At 37.6% G+C, this 23,441-nt stretch overlaps 1 protein-coding gene across 1 annotated transcript; it reads right to left on the bottom strand.

Annotated features, from left to right (window-relative positions):
• Positions 1-208: 208 nt before the first annotated feature.
• On the bottom strand, positions 209-11,643 carry LOC130459255 (uncharacterized). Its single transcript, XM_056826507.1, has 12 exons — positions 11,313-11,643; positions 5,404-5,699; positions 5,090-5,305; positions 4,735-5,004; positions 4,230-4,622; positions 3,864-4,124; positions 3,446-3,771; positions 3,187-3,366; positions 2,990-3,094; positions 738-807; positions 528-626; positions 209-426 (listed from the first exon to the last, which is right to left on the bottom strand). The coding sequence occupies exons 2-12, from the start codon at positions 5,686-5,688 to the stop codon at positions 328-330; spliced, it is 2,304 nt and encodes a 767-aa protein (XP_056682485.1). The 5' UTR covers positions 5,689-5,699; positions 11,313-11,643; the 3' UTR covers positions 209-327.
• Between the last annotated feature and the right edge of the window lie 11,798 nt (positions 11,644-23,441).

The raw sequence follows: 23,441 nt of genomic DNA on the forward strand, positions 1-23,441 counted from the left end.
ATTTTAGCGCCAAAAAATTAAGTCATTTGCCTCGCACATTGAGCTAACGTGCGTTGCAAATGACTTATTTTTTTTTAAAAAATATTCGTTTTTTAATATTTTAGTTGGAAATTCCGACATGATCGTCTTTGAAATTAGACGCTTCATTCCCAATACCGGGAATACATTTATAATTAATACCTGTCACTAAAGTTTACAACGTAATTAACGTTCCCAATAAAAGGCAATTAAATTCGTCATAGATCGATCAACCAACATGTTACAACAAACATAAAATTATTACAACAAAGGTACGTAGCTAGCTAGAGATCAAGTTCATATTACAAATTAAGCTAAAAATTCGACATTGTTCATGAAGTAATCTGCCCAAAAATCTTTCACCTCATTAATCTCCTCCGGTGAATAGGGCAATGTTCTTGAAAAATCCTAAAAAAGTGTAAATAATTCAATTTATCAACGATTGATCAATATAATAGTTTTGTGTACTTCAATTTATTATATAAAGTACGTAGTTTATGAGAACATACCTTAGTAAGATCTTGACTATTACCATGATTCATTATTATGTCGTACATAAAACGCATGACGTAGTAGCCACAATCTAGTGATCCCGGTTGTTGAGCACACTAAATGCATTAAAATAAATAACACAAGTAAAATTTCTATCACATTGTATGTTATAATTTTGAAAAACTTATTTCTTAGGTAAATAATAAACTAATTATATATATATATACCTGTGCTGGAATCCATGTTAATTTAGTTCCCTTAGATTGTCCACCTAGTCTCTTGTAACTCCGAAAAGCACTACACATTCGATAAAATATGCAATTATATATACTTTGTTTACACATGTAAATGCAAAGAATATTTTACATGTAAGTGCAATTATATACTTTATTTACACATGTAAATACAATTATATACGTAGTAGTCACATTTAAGGCTAATTGGGTCGTTCTAGGTCATTTTTAGGCAAAAATGATGTTTTCGAACCCAACTTTGAACCAAAGAACCTAAGGAATGTTTTCAAACTTATTACACGTCTCATATGCATAGTTATAACTTTCTAAGGCCCTTTACAATCTATTATTTCACATTTAAGGCTATTTGGGTCGTCCTAGGTCATTTTTAGGCAAAAATGATGTTTTCGAACCCAACTTTGAACCAAAGAACCTAAGGAATGTTTTCAAACTTATTACACGTCTCATATGCATAGTTATAACTTTCTAAGTCCCTTTACAATCTATTATTTCACATTTAAGGCTATTTGGGTCGTCCTAGGTCATTTTTAGGCAAAAATGATGTTTTCGAACCCAACTTTGAACCAAAGAACCTAAGGAATGTTTTCAAACTTATTACACGTCTCATATGCATAGTTATAACTTTCTAAGTCCCTTTACAATCTATTATTTCACATTTAAGGCTAATTGGGTCGTCCTAGGTCATTTTTAGGCAAAAATGATGTTTTCGAACCCAACTTTGAACCAAAGAACCTAAGGAATGTTTTCAAACTTATTACACGTCTCATATGCATAGTTATAACTTTCTAAGGCCCTTTACAATCTATTATTTCACATTTAAGGCTATTTGGGTCGTCCTAGGTCATTTTTAGGCAAAAATGATGTTTTCGAACCCAACTTTGAACCAAAGAACCTAAGGAATGTTTTCAAACTTATTACACGTCTCATATGCATAGTTATAACTTTCTAAGGCCCTTTACAATCTATTATTTCACATTTAAGGCTATTTGGGTCGTCCTAGGTCATTTTTAGGCAAAAATGATGTTTTCGAACCCAACTTTGAACCAAAGAACCTAAGGAATGTTTTCAAACTTATTACACGTCTCATATGCATAGTTATAACTTTCTAAGGCCCTTTACAATCTATTATTTCACATTTAAGGCTATTTGGGTCGTCCTAGGTCATTTTTAGGCAAAAATGATGTTTTCGAACCCAACTTTGAACCAAAGAACCTAAGGAATGTTTTCAAACTTATTACACGTCTCATATGCATAGTTATAACTTTCTAAGGCCCTTTACAATCTATTATTTCACATTTAAGGCTATTTGGGTCGTCCTAGGTCATTTTTAGGCAAAAATGATGTTTTCGAACCCAACTTTGAACCAAAGAACCTAAGGAATGTTTTCAAACTTATTACACGTCTCATATGCATAGTTATAACTTTCTAAGGCCCTTTACAATCTATTATTTCACATTTAAGGCTATTTGGGTCGTCCTAGGTCATTTTTAGGCAAAAATGATGTTTTCGAACCCAACTTTGAACCAAAGAACCTAAGGAATGTTTTCAAACTTATTACACGTCTCATATGCATAGTTATAACTTTCTAAGGCCCTTTACAATCTATTATTTCACATTTAAGGCTATTTGGGTCGTCCTAGGTCATTTTTAGGCAAAAATGATGTTTTCGAACCCAACTTTGAACCAAAGAACCTAAGGAATGTTTTCAAACTTATTACACGTCTCATATGCATAGTTATAACTTTCTAAGGCCCTTTACAATCTATTATTTCACATTTAAGGCTATTTGGGTCGTCCTAGGTCATTTTTAGGCAAAAATGATGTTTTCGAACCCAACTTTGAACCAAAGAACCTAAGGAATGTTTTCAAACTTATTACACGTCTCATATGCATAGTTATAACTTTCTAAGGCCCTTTACAATCTATTATTTCACATTTAAGGCTATTTGGGTCGTCCTAGGTCATTTTTAGGCAAAAATGATGTTTTCGAACCCAACTTTGAACCAAAGAACCTAAGGAATGTTTTCAAACTTATTACACGTCTCATATGCATAGTTATAACTTTCTAAGTCCCTTTACAATCTATTATTTCACATTTAAGGCTAATTGGGTCGTCCTAGGTCATTTTTAGGCAAAAATGATGTTTTCGAACCCAACTTTGAACTAAAGAACCTAAGGCAAAAATTTTGGCAAAAATGGCATTTTCATATGCATACTTTACTTACTTGTTTAGTGGCTCCTTAATCATCAAATTTCTCTTCTTCTGTTGAGAATCAAATATGTAGACCTCACGTTTAGACAAGCAAAGAACTAAAAGCATCCAGTGACTCCTACATACAAACAATAAACGTATGTAGTTAGAAAAAAAAAAGTTAAATTTATAACAATCAATTAAAAACGAAGTTCAAAGTAATTTTCATACTTTTCGTAGTATGGACATAAGATGAATGTCTTAGAACTAAGTGCACTCATGGACCTCGTGATGTACAATAGAATTCGATCTGCATCGGACTTTAACATGGTGGCCGAGATCATCTCCGGGCACATGAATCCAATACTATTGGGGTGACAATCATCGTGAAAACACAACTCACTCAAAGCCCTATAATATAGAGTGTAAGAACGTTAAGACAATCATAAAAATCAAATTTAGGGGCAAAATATGAATTTAGGTAACTCACGTAGCAAAAACTTGTATTATTGATATATTGAGCCATGCTCCCGAGAGAAGTTGATCGGTGTCTTCAACGGTGACACTAATTTCAAAGTCCTTTTCCATATTGAATGTCCTTTTAGTGCAATGTACCTTAACGTGCTCCCCTTCTTTTAATCCCAACATCATAGTTTTCATCACATTGCACTTACCACTCAAATTTTGCACTTTATAATTTTCAAGGAAATAGGTTTTTGATTTAGTGTTGGACGCTTTTGTTCCACTTCCCCCAACCACTATCTCTTTCCCTTTGTTCCCTTTCCCTTTAGGCTCTTTACTTGTAGGCTTGTTTACCTGAGGTATGATTTTCAAATAACGATATACATATTAGTGAGCATACATGGTATAATAGTTCTACTTCAAATTATCATGCATATGTTAGTTACCTCCTCATTCGTAAGCGACACCAAATGTTTTGGCCACTGAGTGAAGGTACCATGAGCTTGAGCAAGTTTCTTAATATATTGAGAAGGCACGGGGACGGGAGCTTCTTTGTACGCGGGCTCAAAATCATCAACGCTCACTTTCACGTTATCGGACGTGACGTCGTTGTGGTGATCAAGGAGCAACTCTGGACATATGGTACCATAGGCAACAAAGACTTTCTCCGAGCCTATGTTCAGGTATAGATGGCACGGGACAGGTTCCTTATTATTTATTTTGAACAATAACGCAAATACAATGTAACATGTTAGAAAAGTTCAATAGAATTAACTAGAAACAAAGTACTTGAAAAACACAAATTATCATACCGTAATGTCGGCAAATGGATCTAAACCCCCGGAACGACAACTACTATGAACATTTGCGTCTATCCTCATATGGCTTGGTATTTGGACACCAAGTTCTTTAGCAAATGTGATAAATTTCTCCATGACCATGGCATCCATCTTGGAGTTCATCTCTTGTATTGTCTCATCTTTGACCCTTTTGGTCACTCTTGCTTCCATTTCCTCCATCTCCGCATCTCCATACCGTCGAAAGCTACGCCGCTCTCCGGTCCCCCACACAGCTTTGATGCCTACTCCACCACCAAATGTTAGTGGTCTCCCTTCTTTAGTCTTACCAAGTGCACGAGATAAGACATCATCTCGTGCACTTTTGGGAACAAATTCCCCTTCATCTTGTTTCCTTTTCCATTCATCCTACATGAAATCAAATGGTTTTGAGAAAAGTTCAACACTTGGTTTCATATTTAAGAACATATATGAAATTAGAGGAATCACAACATTACGCAAAATTGTTAAATGAACTTACAATATTTTCTTTGACCTTTTGTGTGCCCTCATCCGGCAAGTAAGGATTTCCTTTCTCATCTGGTTTCGATCTTGCAAGAAGCCATAAACATGTCCTACTCGGCAAACTTGAAGAAATTGTAGACGCAGAGGAACCTTCAGATGACGAAGAAACTGAGGGAATGTACCCTTTTCTCTGCCATTCACTTGTCATTTCAGCATATGATTTCTGTCCCATATGATGAGGATATATGTTGAAAGATTGACTTTGTCTTGCTTTCTCACTTATTTCCTAATTTTAGGGGGGTAAAAGAAATTATTACAACAAAATAAAACTTAGATTATAACAAGACTTTAAATAAGAATAATTTTTATACCTCAGCTTCTTCGGAGGTACGTATCTTCACAAATTCCTTCCATATATCCTTAGTTATATAACTATACAAATCATATGGCATCTTTTCATCTTTTGGCCTTTTCCTTGTACCCCGAATCCAACCAGTCGCCAATCTTGATTTGAATTCCCTCCAACGCTTATCACAACTCTTTAAGACAACTTCTTTCTTAGTTTCATCTGTGATATGAAATTCTCTCTAAATGAAAGAAAAAGAAAAGGAACAAGAAAGTCTTTTAGCACATGAAAAAGACACGTAGATATGTACAACTGAATTTCCAAAATAAAACCGGTTACCTTGACGTCTTCCCACAAAGTGTCTTTTATTCCTTGTGAAACATCTTCCCAGGTTCTGATCAATATTGAAACCTTTGCGCGACTTATCTCGCCAATGTGATTCTTGTAATCCGTTGCCCATTTCCCTGTGGGTCGGTCCAAGTGATCCCATTCAATTTTTCTTGGAACCCCGGGCATGGATTTTATTCCTTTTGTAGGGCCTCTTGGCTTCTTTTTTTGCTTTTGGGGCACTTGATTTGGTGATTTGTTAGAAGGACCTGAATTTGCGTGTTGATCTTCATCCATGCCTGACGCTACTGCATTGGAAAATCATTAAAATTACATACCTTCAAAAGCAGGATTTTAAAATAAAAATAAAGTTCTGATCAGTTCTGTGCACTGATCTGCACAGCTCAGATCAGAACTGTGCAGATCAGTGCACAGAACTGGTCAGAACTGATCAGTTCTGTGCACTGATCTGCACAGCTCAGATCAGAACTGTGCAGATCAGTGCACAGAACTGATCAGAGCTGACCAGTTCTGTGCACTGATCTGCACAGCTCAGATCAGAACTGTGCAGATCAGTGCACAGAACTGATCAGAGCTGACCAGTTCTGTGCACTGATCTGCACAGCTCAGATCAGAACTGTGCAGATCAGTGCACAGAACTGATCAGAGCTGATCAGTTCTGTGCACTGATCTGCACAGCTCAGATCAGAACTGTGCAGATCAGTGCACAGAACTGATCAGAACTGACCAGTTCTGTGCACTGATCTGCACAGTTCTGATCTGAGCTGTGCAGATCAGTGCACAGAACTGATCAGAGCTGACCAGTTCTGTGCACTGATCTGCACAGCTCAGATCAGAACTATGCAGATCAGTGCACAGAACTGATCAGTTCTGACCAGTTCTGTGCACTGATCTGCACAGTTCTGATCTGAGCTGTGCAGATCAGTGCATAGAACTGGTCAGTTCTGATCAGTTCTGTACAAATGCTGGGGAATGAATTTGAATATGCAAAATTTTGGTCCACAAACCCACCCAAAAACAGACTGTTCTTTAAAGATTAAGCAACAAAGAAAGCACAACCAAGCTCCTGAAATAACCTTCAGATACTAACAACCAGCAATTAGATGGTACACAGGAACTTAGCAGACACTTAAATCCAAATGATGTTTGGGTCGTCCTAGGTCATTTTTAGGCAAAAATGATGTTTTCGAACCCAACTTTGAACCAAAGAACCTAAGGAATGTTTTCAAACTTATTACACGTCTCATATGCATAGTTATAACTTTCTAAGGCCCTTTACAATCTATTATTTCACATTTAAGGCTATTTGGGTCGTCCTAGGTCATTTTTAGGCAAAAATGATGTTTTCGAACCCAACTTTGAACCAAAGAACCTAAGGAATGTTTTCAAACTTATTACATGTCTCATATGCATAGTTATAACTTTCTAAGCCTCGTACTAATCTATTATTCCACATTTAAGGGTAATTGGGTCGTTATAGTACATATTTAGGCAAAAATGACATTTTCGAACCCAACTTTGAACCAAAGAACCTAAGGAATGTTTTCAAACTTATTACATGTCTCATATGCATAGTTATAACTTTCTAAGCCTCGTACTAATCTATTATTCCACATTTAAGGGTAATTGGGTCGTTATAGTACATATTTAGGCAAAAATGACATTTTCGAACCCAACTTTTAACCAAAGAACCTAAGGAATGTTTTCAAACTTATTACATGTCTCATATGCATAGTTATAACTTTCTAAGCCTCGTAATAATCTATTATTCCACATTTAAGGGTAATTGGGTCGTTATAGTACATATTTAGGCAAAAATGACGTTTTCGAACCCAACTTTGAACCAAAGAACCTAAGGAATGTTTTCAAACTTATTACATGTCTCATATGCATAGTTATAACTTTCTAAGCCTCGTACTAATCTATTATTCCACATTTAAGGGTAATTGGGTCGTTATAGTACATATTTAGGCAAAAATGACATTTTCGAACCCAACTTTGAACCAAAGAACCTAAGGAATGTTTTCAAACTTATTACATGTCTCATATGCATAGTTATAACTTTCTAAGCCTCGTACTAATCTATTATTCCACATTTAAGGGTAATTGGGTCGTTATAGTACATATTTAGGCAAAAATGACATTTTCGAACCCAACTTTTAACTAATCTACAAATTAACTTGGTGAAAAAATAGTTGCCAAAATAGTACCTATCTCACTATTTCTCTTTTTCAACATAAAATCCTTCATCATGATCTCGGCGTGTATAACTCATGTCAACATCGTCAATCATTTGAGGGATATGCCAGGAGGAAGGTGGAATCTCATTAAACTGCTCATCATACTCTTCTTCATCATCTACATCCTCAACGCCAAGTATTCTTCTTTTGCCTTCCAGAACAACTGACCAACTACGATCGGCAGGGTCAACCATGTAAAAGATTTGTTTTGCCTGTGATGCTAATATGAAAGGATCTGCAAGATGCCCAACTCGACTAAAGTTTACAAGTGTCAGGTACCCATGTTCATCCTTTTTGACACCGCGACTAATATCAACCCACTTGCACCAGAATAGAGGAATCTTAAAATACTTATATTCCAACTCTAATATTTCTTCAATGACTCCATAGTAAGAGTTCGTCTTATCTACAAGTGTTCTATCTTTTACACTAGCATACTCTGAAGACAAACATATTGCCGTAACACCACTATTTTGCATCGTCGTTTTGTCATCTTGTCGCTTCGTGTAAAAAGAATAGCCATTGATGTCGTACCCCTCATAAGATATGACTTGACATTTAGGACCATATGCCAACCATCTCACCATGTCAGATACCTCATTAGGCGTGTCGGAAAATTGATCCATCACTCGACGCTTGAACCATGTGAGGAATGAACGATTATGCTCTTTTATCAGTTGAGGACCATTTTTTGAAGGATATTGCTCTCTAAGAAAGTTCATGTGCTCAGCCACGTATGGATGGACTTCACTAAGACTTTGCACCACAAACAGCTCAACCTTACACATCATTTCAGAACTGATTGATATCCTTTTCTTGCCAATTGTACCTTGACCCCCAAGTCTCCCATCATGTCTAGACTTTGGTACTCCGACTTCTTTCAAACGTGCCATATATTGAGAAACCCATGCAGCAACTTCCTCTGCGACGGTTCGTTGGACAATACTAGCTTCAGGTTTGGCCGGATTCATCACTCTATTTTTCAAGGTACCCATTTCCCGTTCAAAGGGATACACGTACCTCATACAAACTGGCCCACAAAGCTTAATTTCACGAACAAGATGAATAATCAAATGAGGCATCATGTCAAAGAATGATGGCGGAAAATACTTTTCAAACCGACACATGGTCTCAAGTACATCAGCCTGCAAATCATCCAGTATTGTTGGATTGATCACCTTGCTACAAATTGTGTTGAAAAAGAAACACAATCTTGTAATGGTATACCTCACTTGTGGCGGCAATATCCCTCGAATTGCAACCGGCAGCAATTGTTGCATCAACACGTGACAATCATGAGATTTCATTCCAACTAATTTCAAGTCAGACATGGACACAAGTCTACGAAAATTTGAAGAGTAACCGGCAGGGACCTTTAAGCCATGCAAAGACTCACAAAAGCTAACTTTCTCCTTTTTAGACAAGGTGAAACAAGCTGGGGGAAGGTACCAGCGTTTTCCCCTTTCTTGAGGTGCCAACTCGGAGCGACCCATAGCAGCCATATCTTGTCTAACTTTAGGCCCATCCTTCGTTTTCCCTTGCATATTCAACAATGTCCCAACAATGGCATCACAAACATTTTTCTCAATATGCATTACATCCAAACAATGCCTAACTTCCAAATCTCTCCAATATGGGAGATCCCAAAAGATAGACCTCTTCTTGTAACCACCACTTGGCTGACCTTTATAAGGCTTACCAAACTCTGTCTCAATGTCTTTAACCCGTTCATAAACCTCACACGCACATAAGGGGGCAGGAGCTTCTCTCATCTCCAATTCTCCATTAAAAGCTTCCTTCTCTTTTCGAAATGGATGATCTTCAGGAAGATACATCCGGTAATCCATGTACACATCTTTCCCACAAAATTTTAGGCGCCTCGAGACCAAATCATCATGACAAACTGGACATGCCTTCTTTCCCTTTACAGAATACCCTGACAAATTTCCATAAGCCGGGAAATCATTTATCGTACAAAAAATCATGGCACGTAAAGTGAAATTGGTTTTGGTGTATGCATCAAACATCAACACCCCTTCATCCCACAACAATTTCAAATCTTCAATGAGTGGCTCTAGATACACATCTATGTCATTTCCGGGTTGTTTAGGCCCAGAGATTAAGAGCGACAACATGATGTATCTACGCTTCATGCATAACCAAGGAGGCAAATTGTATATGGTGAGAAGAACCGGCCAAGTGCTATATTGGGTACTAAGTGTCCCAAATGGGTTCATTCCATCCGTGCAAAGACCAAGCCTGAGATTCCGAACTTCTTCCCTAAAGACCTTGTACTTTCGATCAATGTTCCTCCATTGTGGAGAATCAGCAGGATGCCTCATTAACCCATCTTTCTTCCTCCCCTCGGCATGCCACCTCAAGAGTTTTGCAGTTTTCTCTTCTGAGAAAAGGCGCTTAAATCTTGGTATAATTGGAAGATACCAAAGCACCTTAGCCGGAGAAGGTTTCTTCTTAGTTGATGTTGCATCATTCTCCACGATCTTGTAACGGGACAATCCGCATCTTGGACACTCATGCAGATTTGCATACTGCTTTCGATACAACACGATTTGGACACGCGTGTATCTTCTCATAATCCATACCCAAAGGACACATAAGCTTCTGGGCCTCATAGTTAGACCTTGGAAGTTTGTTTCCTTCAGGAAGATTACCAGACGTGGCCTCCAAAAACTGTGAAAAACTCTTGTTGGTCCAACCGTTTTCCACCTTTAAGTTGAAATATTCGATGACGGCACCAAGTACAGTTTGTGTAGAACCAGGATATAATGGTGTTGCGGAAGCTTTGATTATACTATCATACATATGGGGACGCTCAACGAAATGATGGTCTTCCACATCATGCATCATATCATCTATCCTATCTTTCTCCTCTTCTTCCTCACTTTCAACACCAATATCATCCTCAATTTCATTATCATCACCATTATCACAATGATTATGCTGACTCGAGCTCGGCATACTAGAACTTGCCCCATGATCTATGCTCTCACCATGCCATGTCCACGTCGTGTAGTTACCCTTAAAACCGCGACGAACTATGTGATCAACAATATCATCAATATCCCGATACCCCCTTGAATTATTGCAATCACAACAAGGACACAGAATTAAACTTGATTCATGTTCTGATTGATGTTTCAAGGAAACCTTAATGAACTCTTGAATCCCTTGTAAGAACCTTGTAGAAAATCGTTTACTACCATACATCCAACTCCGATCCATTTTCAACCACTAGACCAAATTTTGTCAAAGGTTAGAATATAAACTAGGCTATTCATATCATTATAAATCCAAAATTTTGTAGCAAACCCAAAACATGATTTCATATATCACCTAAATTCATTTCATACCCAAAACTTCATTTCATAACTTTTAATTCAACAAAACCTAACAACTAAAATTCAACAAAACCTAAATCCTAAAATGTACCCAATTAAAATTCAACTAAAATTCAACAAAACCTACAACTAAAATTCAACAAAACCTAAATCCTAAAATGTACCCAATTAAAATTCAACAAATAATATCAACCATTAAAATTCAATTATAATGCATAATTAAAATTCAATTATAATGTCCACAATTAAAATTAAAATGCACAATTAAAATTCAATAAATATCAAAACTAAAATTCAATACCTAAGAGAGGAGAGACGACAATGAACAAGGGCGGCTGAGTGGGCGGCGGCGTGGGCGGCTGCCGTGCCGTGGATGACTTCCTTGGCCGTGGGCGGCGACTCTAAAAAGGAAGAAGGGCAGGAATCAGTGAAGTAGTGAAGTGGCGAAGCAGTGAAGCAGTGAAGCAGCAAGGGAACGGCGCGGCAACGACGGAAGGCGGCGAAGGCAACGACGACAGTGAACAGGGTGAAGCCGCCGGTGAGAACAAAGCAGCTAGTGTTGGTGTTGGTTTCGTTTGGGAGGGAAGCAGCTAGTGTTTGTCGAGCAATATTAACCTAAGTCAGAATTCCTAAGCAATTAAGCTGAGCGCGAATTCGAAAAAAAAAAAAATCAAAACACATTTGCGTCGCAGCTTTGTTAAACTGCGACGCAAATGACTCTAGGATGCCCCCCAGAGTCATTTGCGTTGCAGATTAGTAAATCTGCGACGCACTTGATTGAGTTAATTGCGTCGCAGTTTTACTAATCTGCGACGCAAATGACTCTGGGGGGCATCCTAGAGTCATTTGCGTCGCAGTTTAACAAAGCTGCGACGCAAATGACTAAATTTTATGCTAAAATTTGTCATTTGCGTCACATGTTCAGAATGGCGTGGCAAATGCGGGGATGCAAATAAGCCTTTTTCCACTAGTGCTTGCTGCCCACACGCGACTGCTCGTGCCTTGCTCTCGCCCTCGCCCATTCGCCCATGCACACAGCCCACGACACAAGGCAGGGCTGCTGCCTTGTGCTCGTGCACCATGGCCTTGCTCATTGCATTCGTACCGCATGGGCGACGAGCTCCCTTGCTCGTCGTCACATGCTCGCACTATACAACACCCCTTAAGGGTAACACGTAGCGTCCATTGCTTTGTGCGTGCAAGTTATATGAGCGAATCGCATAAAAATTTAAAATTTATATTCAAAATTAATGACAAATTAATAAATAATATTAATTTCATAATTTTAGGGCGAAAAATCGAAAATTTATTATTCAATTGATTTCCAATTAACATGGATTCAAGTCTAGGTCATAAAAATTTAAAATTTAACATAAATTTACAATTTTTATGGTGGTTTTTAATCATAGGTATCTAATTAAATTATAACTAATTATGAAAATCAAATTAATTCTAAATTATTCCAATTTTCAACAAATTAATCATAATTACAAATTAGATTGCATAATTAACAAGGCTAGGCATTCAAACTTGTTAAACATATACAGTAGGTCAATCAAAAATTCAAGATTTATCAACAAGAATCGCAAATATTTAATTTAACATCTTAAATTTACGAAATTTTGCATTCGAAAAACTAAAACCTCCGAAAAGTCATAGTTAGGCTTCGAATTTGAGAATGCGTTTTACATGCGGAATTGACACAAAAATCACTCGATTTGGATGAGTAACGAAAAAACTGCCGAAAAACTGCGTACGTATAATTAAATAAACGCAATTTGCAATTAATTGACAATTACGAAAATTAATCACCCCTTTTAATTCTTGCAAATTTGTAATATTTAACCATGTTCATGCAATTTAGATTATGAAAATAATAAGAGGCTCGTGATACCACTGTTAGGTTATGATACATATGACAATTCATAAATCATGCGGAAAAACCTTAAAGCCAGGAAAGCATATTATTTACACATAATCATTTAGCATAGTTTAGATGCATACTCTTTGTTGCGTGCCTTCCCTAGCTGCGCCCTAACCGAACAAGAACAAGTCTTTAGGACTCCAAGTGTCGTCCCTCCGTAGATATTCCACAGTACGTCCGGATCCGCCTTAAGCTTGACCAACTAGGATCGCCCTTAAGGTACTTAGAATTTTCGGCACTTATTAGGCAATTGTATGACTGAATTTTTTCTCTCAAAAATCACTTTGAATACTTGAATACTCGATATAAATTGTGAGCATTGATCGCCTATTTATAGGACATGGGTATCGGATATTAGAATCCTACTAGGAAACGATTTAGTGAATCTGAATTAATCTAAAATTCAATCACTTAATTTATCTAGTAGACTTAGGAAATTAATCTTATACGAATCCTAACCGATCAAGGTTTCGTACTCAAGCACAAACACACAGGCAGGCGCAGCAGCCCACGAGGGGCGCCGTGCGCGCGCGCGCGCTGAGCCCAGGCCCAGCAAGTGCTCGCAGCCCACGAGGGGCGCGCGCCTGCTGGCCTTGCTCTCGCGTTTGGGCTTTGCTTGCTTTGGTCGCGCGCGGGCTTTGCTAGGCGTTGGGCCTAGCTTAGTGCTAGGCCTTGCGTCTAGCAAGCTCGTCCGATGTTTATTCGTACGATGCGCTTCCGATTAAATTCCCGGTTCCGGAATTCATTTCCGATAATATTTTCCGATACGTACCATGTTTCCGTTTCCGGCAACATCTACGACTTGGATAATATTTATATTTCCGATAATATTTTCCGATACGTACCATGTTTCCGTTTCCGGCAACATCTACGACTTGGATAATATTTATATTTCCGATACGATCCATATTTCCGTTTTCGGCAATATCATCGTTTCCGGAGTATTCATTTCTTGCCTGTGACGATCTCAGCTCCCACTGAAACCAAGATCCGTCGATTCCGAATATCCATAGATGGAGTATTTAATGTCATTAAATACTTGATCCTTTTACGTACTATTTGTGTGACCCTACGGGTTCAGTCAAGAGTAAGCTGTGGATTAATATCATTAATTCCACTTGAACTGAAGCGGCCTCTAGCTAGGCATTCAGCTCACTTGATCTCACTGAATTATTAACTTGTTAATTAATACTGAACCGCACTTATTAGACTTAACATAGAATGCATACTTGGACCAAGGGCATTATTTCCTTCACCCCGTACTTAGGTATTCCAAGTACGTACAAGACTAGAGTGACCACCCATCCCTTGAGGACTTTATGAGGTGTATTGAATGCGAATCATGTGAACTTACATGTTGTTATGAATTCATGTTGATGATTGGGAATGAATATGTTATTATGAATTTATGTTTAATATTGAGAACGAGCATGTTGTTATTATTGTTGAATCTATGTGAACGAGCATGTTATGAATTGAATTATGCTTTATAGATTCTGTTGAACTATCATGTTATGGACTTTTATAATCGTTGAATTATGTCAAGCATGTTGTTCAAGTTGGTTTTCATGTATGAGTAGTGCGCATACAAGTTGTTATTATTGTTATGCTATAGTACAAGATGTCTAGCATAATTATTGAGCCAATCGAAAGTTGCCAGTGAGCAACATATATTCTACCAAGGGGTAGAATATGTTGAAGAGTCTATGTGAATTGAATTAAGGACAATTCGTGCTAAGGGCACACCCCTCTTGTTAATAGGCTGTCGGGTTATCTCAAACAGTGTTTTTGAGAAGGAACAATGGGAGTAATATCACTTGAGTCTGTGTGTGATCACAAGTCCTAAAAGAAGTAAAATATTAAAGAGTCATCGTTGAATTGTTGAATTGTTTAATTGTTTGTATGTTATGTCTTGAGTCGCCTTGAACATAACATATTAATTAACGTAAAGTGTAACCTAAAAGAGCTTCAAAACTCTTGGAACGTATATACCTTGAGTATGAACAATGGGGGGGAGACTTGCCGGAAAACTTGTACTCCTCGAATGATACAAGACGTTGTTTCATTCTTTCTTTTTAGGCCGTTGTGCATTGGAATTTCGTCGGTAGGAGTCCGACTTATTATTATTTGGTGTATGGTGGGCTCCCATCACCCTTTTCTTTCCTTTTGAGGATACTTTATTTTACCCGTTCGAAGCTACTTTTTATTAAACTGTGAGTCAAGAGTCGTGTCATGTGTCGAGTCTTGTCTCCATGTTTAAATTGTTTATTATATGGCTTTTGCATGATTGACTATTTAAACTGTCGAGTGAAGCATGTTAGAATAGAATGTTATTCTAGCTTGTTCGTACTCAGCTTTCGCTGACTTCGTGCTTCATGTCTTCCGGTCATGGCCTTTGCCTTAATGACCCTATGATGGTCCATCAATTGCTTTTGCGTTGTTGGGGAGTAGATTTTCAATAAAGCAGGTTCGTAGAGATAACTTGCGGGAGAAGTTATCATGGGATTCGAGTGGAGAGTTTATTCTTCCGTATTTTATAAACTCTTTATTTTATTTTAAAGTCATGACTACTATTTTCAGTTAATGGATTTTAAATGGTTTATTACTTTGGATTGGGCCTCAATGGTTCCAACTTGTTTTAATAACCATTAACTATTTATTTAATGTGTTGAAAGTTAGTTAATTCCGCTGCGTAATTCTGGTAAATAGCCTTAGCCGTTATCACGGTGCATAATGGTTTAAGTTATACTATCCTGCAACTCTCAAACTGTTTGAAACCAGTTTTTCCTACAACATTTTTGTTGATTTGAGTCTTTGGTCTGATTGATTTTAGTGTAGATGATTTTGTTAATCATGCACTTCCGCTTTACTAGTGGAATGAGATGTTGTATTATCATTCTGCATTGGTCATAATGATTGCTTATGAACTTTCTCTTTCTTTCCTTATGCACTCGGCAATATTATGATGACTTACAGTTATCATCTTATGAACCCTGTAAGTTAGAAATAACATGAAACTTAAATGTAAAACACGAAAACAGAATGTGGTCAGATTTACTTTGATAAATTGTTGGGAGTGTTCCTTTCTAATTGGGACTTGACTCGACTTCAATCTGGATTGGTCGGAGTCTAATAATCATTACTGTTATATTCATTATAGTTGTTGTTTGTATAGGTGTTAGTCTTTATTTGGGTTTATATACTAATTGTGATGGAATTATATGTTTTTCAAGCTAATTATCTTGTGCTTGTGAGATACGGATGGATAGAACATTTGATTTGTTATAAACTGGTTTGATCAAATAGTGCTTGAAGCCTAGCGCTGAGCTGAAAATTGATATCTAAGCATAGCGTGTCGTGACAATAGTTTTGTGATTTGTCTGGGTATATATTTCCTTGAACCTCAATTTTCTGGAGTTGTTAGTAGTTTAAACCTCAATTTTTCAACAGTTATCCAAATCAAGAAAGGGTTCACTAATTGATGAATATTGGTTGTTAAGATGATTTATTTGATTTCGCTCTGCAGGATGGGTCAGAAGATGTTGAAGTTTTTGCAGGATGGGTCAGAAGATGTTGAAGTTTCGATCTCAATTATCCTATACTTTTGCAGTTGATCAGAGAAGCATCTCAACCATATGTAATATTTTCATGTTTAATTATAATAGCTTTTAGAGCCATGGGTTAATCAATTTTATTGGCTCCCAATTTTTTTACTAATATTTTATGTTGAATTGAATGATTGTGCAAAAAAGGTTATGGAGGCTAGTACCTAGTAACAATGTATTATTACTGTAGCTATTTTTTTTTAGTAAAATAAATGTACTATTTGCAGCGCGCACTGTTAAGTGAATGCTGCGAATAGTGTTAGATATGTGGCTTTGAAATCTCTTTTTGCAGCGCCTACGCATTGTAAATGGCTGCGAAAAAATGACTTTTTACAGTGCGTGTCAAACACTGTGCGCTGTAATTAACGACTTTTTGCAGCGTTTTAGTTCGCTGCGAATAAAAGTCTACTATTTGCAGCCACCTCAATTGCAGCGCTAAAAAACGCTGCAAAAAGCCCCTTTTACGCGCGCTGCAAATGACATTTTTTCTACTAGTGGTGGCGGTAATATCTTGGTAATTCCTGTGTTTTAAGTCGGAAAAGGTTTTATAAAAAGAAAGGAATTATTAGGGTGTTACAAAGTGGTATCAGAGCTTAGTTTCATTCCTTCTTTGTAGTAAGTAATACTACAAAGTGGTAATCGGAGACTAAGGCTGCTTTGTAGTAATCTATACTACAAAGTGGTATTTGCGGATCTTTAGGATTTTTGAAAATTGTTTTTCTAAAGTCAAAATGCTATTTTGAGTACTCAATATTTTGAAAAGTCAAATACTAATTATTTTAAGTTATTTGAACATTTATCGATTTTTTTTTTTTTTCAGATTTATTAAATTTGAACAAAAGTCGAATAAAAATTTTTTTTTAAAAAAATAATAATTTTTTTTTGTTATTTTCGGATTTTTCCGATTTTTTTTTTTAAAAAAAGAAATTTTTTTTTCGAAAATTCCGAATTAATTAATTAATTATTTATTTATTTAATTCTTTTAATTATTTTTGAACATGATCGAATTAATTAAATTATTCGATTAATTATTTTAATTTTCGATTTTAATTTCTAATATTTTCGTGAATATTTGAAGTTATTTATTTAAATTAATTTCGAAATTTTTTATTTATTTTTCTAAGTGAGGAAAGGGTAGAATAACAAGGGTATAATTAGACTAAGTATGCGTTTGATTTATTTATTTCTAATAATTTCTAATAATTTCGTGAATATTTGAAGTTATTTATTTAAATTAATTTCGAAATTTTTTATTTATTTTTCTAAGTGAGGAAAGGGTAGAATAACAAGGGTATAATTAGACTAAGTATGCGTTTGATTTAAGTATGCCTTTCTAATCAAGTGTTTATGTGATTATGCCTTGATTTTGTGATCTTTAATTCAAGTTTGATCATGTTTTGTTTTTCTTTTTGTGATTAATTGCATCACGATTCATGATTAAGCATGTACTTGTGCATTGAAATTGTATGGCTCTACGAACTTACTTTGTTTTTGGAACACTTTAGTAAGACTTTGTAGTTGTTAACTTTCAGAGTTAAGATGTTGATTTCAAAGTACGCAAATCTAGGAAACATAGAGAAGCTAGACTGTGAAACCCCACACATTTTTGTGAAGAAGATTGAGTTTGCCTGCAATTACTTTGCTACAGTGAAGAACCTACCTGAATAAAGGAAGAAAGATGTTATGGCAGAGATGGTTATTCATTGCTTACCTTCCAAGAACCCATACATAGAGCTTAAGAACCGATTTCGTGATATGCATATGGAAAATGGTATTCCTAATTACTACAAGTATGGTACTCTAGATGGTAGATGGAGATATGATTTGGAGATTATGACTACGATTATAGAACTTGTGGAGGAATGCTTTGATGATGGTAAGACTGTAGAGAACATCAACCTTACAGGATTAGACCATGATACAGACACTCAGATGGATGAGGATAGTGATGATGATGTTGTTGAGATTGAGAACCCTAATCCTATCATTCCTGAACCCACTATTGAGATCTCCAGTGACACAGAAATTGAGCCTGAAACCAACAATGATGAAGTGAACAGTGTGCTACAGCAAAACAATGAGGATATGGAGTATGAGTCTGATCCAGAGGAAGACTTTGATGACTTTGAAGACCATGAGCACTCTTCACCAGTTTGTAAAGGTGGTTGGATAGTAGAGTAGCATTCTAAAGGAATTTTCTAATGTAATAGTTAGTGCTAAGATTTAGTGAAGCAATAAAGTAGTACACTACTATTTATGATTTTAGTAGTTCGGTTTTGTGGTTTTCCGAATAAAGTACGATCCAAAGGATGTATTATTTTTCCATTGAAGTAATAAAGTTTAGAATTCCTTCTTTTATCTTTAATTCTAAGTTTATGCTATCTTTGAGCGGTTATCGCGAAAGGAATTTCATGCATTTCTTCAATGAAATTATACTTGCAAGGTGGTCCAATCTTTCACCACTTGAACTTTGTGATGCGGACTAAGGGGAAAAACAGCCCATAAACAGGCGCCTATCTTGCTTAGGGTCCGAAATTTTTCGCGTATGTGCACCAATTGAATGACTAGTTAGTGCAATGTGTTAGTAAGGCAGTGTCCAACCTCAGTTGTTAAAGTTAGTCCTTTGTTTTATTTAGGAGAAGGGAAATGACTACCCAAGGAATTTCCGACGTGGTCAAGCAACTAGCTGAAGTAGTGCAGAACTTAGCACAGAATAGGAATAACCAGGGAGTTGATCCAGCTGGTGAGATGTTTAAGAAGGTGGCCCAAAGTAAGCCTCCTTTGTATCAAGGGGAGATAGACCCAACTGTACTTGAGAACTGGCTAAGGGAGTTCGATAAGCTTATCGTAGCAGTCAATTGCCCAGAGGAACTTAGGGTCAATAGTGCTGTTTCTTACCTTAGGGGAGAAGCCGATTTATGGTGGCAAAGATGTGAAAATTCTTTGAGAACTACACCTGGATTTGGATGGGAATCATTCAAGGCAGCCTTAAGGAACAAGGTTTACCCACCATACCTGAAGAAGCAGAAAGCTCAAGAGTTCATCGAATTGAAAATGGATGGTATGTCTGTGACAGAGTACTATTTGAAGTTCATAGAGTTGTCTAGGTTTGCACCGGAAGTGGTGGCAACGGAGGAGCTTAGATCTTAGAGATTTGAGAGTGGATTGACTATGGACTTGCAACTAATGCTTGCTGGAGAGACCTTTACATCTCTTGACACCCTATATGGAAAAGCTGCCCATTTGTATGGTCTGCAGCAAAGGAAGAATGGAATTGGTGAAAAGAGGAAGGATGTTGGTAACCATAACCAAGGTGGTGGCCAGCAGAATCAGGGGAACTTTAAGAAAAACAAAGGAAACAACCATTTCCAGTTTAGGGGAAACGAGGGAGGAAATAGGAACAATTTTCACAATAACAATGGAGATAGGAATCAGTCTGCAGGGAATGGAACGAGAGTCTATGAGTGTAGACGTTGCCATACTAATCACCCAGGTCGAGACTGTAATGGAAACCAAGTTGTCTGTAGGTTTTGTGAGAAGCTAGGCCATAGAGAATTTGAGTGTTGGGCCAAGAATGGGAAACCCAACCAAGGAAACCAAGGCAACCGCCAGAACAACAACTGGAATAACCAAAACCGGAATGGAGGGAACAATGGTGGAAACCAAAGAGGTAACCAGAATGGTAATAGTGGCAATAATGGCCAGGGTAATGGAAAGCCCGGAGGGAATTATCAGCAGAATGGGAACCGAAATGCTAATGGAAATGCCAATGGAGGTGGTTATAACAAGGGAATTTCCCAAGGAAAGCTGAATGTGATCACTAGGCAGGAAGCCGAAAACTCGTCTGACGTCATAGCTGGTACTTTTTCTATTAACTCCATTTTAGTTAAAGTACTATTTGATTCTGGTGCGACTTATTCATTTATATAAAAGGGTATCTTAGAGAAATTAGGATTGGAAGATCCTGAAGAGATAGAAGTACCCATAGTGATACCAACCGGTGAGATCGTGAAATGCACCAAGATCCATAAGAATGTACCTTTAACCATAGCCAAGACCATATTTTTGTCTAGCCTAATTGAGTTTGAGTTAGGAGATTTAGATGTGATTTTGGGAATGGACTGGTTGGCCATGTTCAAAGCTAAGATTGACTGTGAGAAGCAGAAGATTCACTTGAAGTCTAGTCTAGGAAGGGTTGTATCGTATCGCCGTTTTGGGAAGCCTAGGAGTGTAGGAATCGTCAAGGCAATGGAACTCGTGAAGTTTATACACAAAGGGAACCCTGTTTTCTTATGCAATGTAAGAGACCTAGACCATGTAATGAAAGAGAAACCAGGGGATATTGTAGTGGTAAGTGAATTCCTGGACGTGTTTCCGGAAGAGATCCCGGGAATGCCGCCCAATCGACCAATCGATTTTACCATAGATTTAGCACCCGGAACTGCACCCATCTCGAAAGCCCCATACCGGATGGCTCTAGCAGAAATGAGTGAGTTAAAGGGTCAACTTGAGGAATTTCTAGACAAAGGCTATATTAGACCAAGTGCATCGCCTTGGGAAGCGCCAGTCTTGTTTGTGAAGAAGAAGGACGGAAGTATGAGACTCTGTATAGACTACAGGGAGCTCAATAAGGTCACAATCAAGAATAAGTATCCTTTGCCTAGGATAGATGATCTATTTGACCAGTTGAAAGGAGCGGGAATTTTTTCAAAGATTGACTTGAGGTCAGGTTATCATCAGTTGAGAATCGCAGAGCACGATATACCAAAGACTGCATTTAGGACTAGATACGGTCATTATGAGTTCACAGTTATGCCTTTTGGGTTAACCAATGCACCTGCAATCTTTAACGACTTAATGAACCGAGTATTCCATGCATTCTTGGACAAGTTTGTAGTGGTTTTCATAGATGATATTCTGGTCTACTCTAAGAATGAGGAGGATCATGCGGAACACTTAAGGTCAGTGTTAAGTACCCTAAGAGACAATTAGTTGTATGCCAAATTCTCAAAGTGTGAATTCTGGTTGAAAAGAGTTGCGTTCTTAGGACATTTTGTATCTAAGGAAGGAGTTGCAGTGGATCCTGCAAAGATAAAAGCTGTTAGTGAGTGGCCTACACCTAAGAGTGTCACCGATATTCGAAGTTTTCTTGGTTTAGCGGGATATTATAGACGCTTTGTGCAAGACTTTTCTAGAATCGCCAAACCAATGACAACCTTGATGAAGAAAGAAGTGAAGTTTGAGTGGAATGACCAGTGTGAGGAAGCGTTCCAAGCCTTAAAGACGCGATTGAAAACCGCGCCAGTGTTAACTTTGCCAGATGAGAGTGGTACTTATGATGTATATAGTGATGCCTCTAAGAATGGTTTAGGGTGTGTGTTGATGCAGAACGGGAAAGTGATTGCGTATGCATCGAGGCAGTTGAAGCCATATGAATCCAATTACCCTACCCATGATTTAAAGTTAGCCGCCATAGTGTTTGCATTGAAGATATGGAGACACTATCTGTATGGTGTGAAATGTAGGATATTCACGGATCATAAGAGCTTGAAGTACATTTTCACACAGAAGGACCTAAATATGCGCCAACGAAGGTGGTTGGAGTTAATCAAGAAATATGATCTGGATATTCAATACCATGAGGGAAAAGCCAATGTAGTTGCAGATGCCTTGAGTAGGAAATCAAGTCATGGTGTCAATGCGTTAGTAGTTGCTAACGAGCTGTGTAAGGACATGCAGCGACTGAATATAGAAATAGTGAGTGGAGAATACCTTGAGGGTATGATGAATGCCTTAACCATCCAGTCGTCAGTATTTGATGAAATTAGAGAGAATCAGGCTGGTGATGTTAAGTTAGAGCGGATCAAGGAAAAGATTTCGCAAGGAAAGGAGATTGATTTTAAGATTCACGAAGATGGAAGTTTGAGGTATAAAGGACGATGGTGCGTACCTCAAAAGTGTAGTGAAATTAAGGAAAAGTTGATGAGGGAAGGTTACAATACTCCATATTCTGTTCACCCGGGAGGTGACAAGCTGTATAAGGATCTGAAGAAGGTCTATTGGTGGCCAAGGATGAAAAACGAAGTGGCTGAATTCGTGGCAAGGTGTTTGACTTGTCAGAAGGTTAAGATTGAGCATAGGAGACCTCAGAGAAAGGTCCAACCTTTAGAGATTCCAAGTTGGAAGTGGGACTGTATCTCAATGGACTTTGTCACTTGTTTACCCAAGTCGAAAAGTGGAAATGACACCATTTGGGTAGTGGTCGATAGGTTGACTAAGTCGGCAGTGTTCATACCAATGAAAGAAACCTGGAAAATGGAACAACTTGCCAAAGCTTACATCAAACATGTAGTGAGATTACATGGAGTTCCTAAGGATATCGTATCAGATAGAGATTCCAGGTTCCTTTCGAATTTCTGGAAAAGTGTGCAGAAGAACTTTGGTACAACATTGAAAATGAGTACAACGTTCCACCCAGCCACAGATGGACAAACCGAAAGAACTATTCAAACCTTAGAGGATATGCTAAGAGCTTGTGTGATCGATTTTCAACGTGGATGGGAAGATAGCCTAGATCTAATTGAGTTCTCATACAATAATAGCTATCATGCCAGTATTGGAATGGCACCATTCTAAGCCCTGTATGGACGAAATTGCAGAAGTCCACTATGTTGGAGTGACATTAGTGAAACCGTTGTACTAGGTCCCCAATTGATAGAGGACACTATGAATCAGGTTAGGACTATTCAATCACAAATCCAAGCCGCGCAAGATCGCCAAAAGAGCTACGTTGATTTAAAGCGTAGAGATGAAGAATTCCAAATAGGCGACAAAGTGTTTCTAAAGGTTTCACCAATGAAAGGTGTGATGAGATTTGGGAAGAAGGGAAAGCTTAGCCCAA

This window comes from Spinacia oleracea, chromosome 4 (genome assembly GCF_020520425.1).
Source record: "Spinacia oleracea cultivar Varoflay chromosome 4, BTI_SOV_V1, whole genome shotgun sequence".
Taxonomy (NCBI): Eukaryota; Viridiplantae; Streptophyta; class Magnoliopsida; order Caryophyllales; family Amaranthaceae; genus Spinacia; species Spinacia oleracea.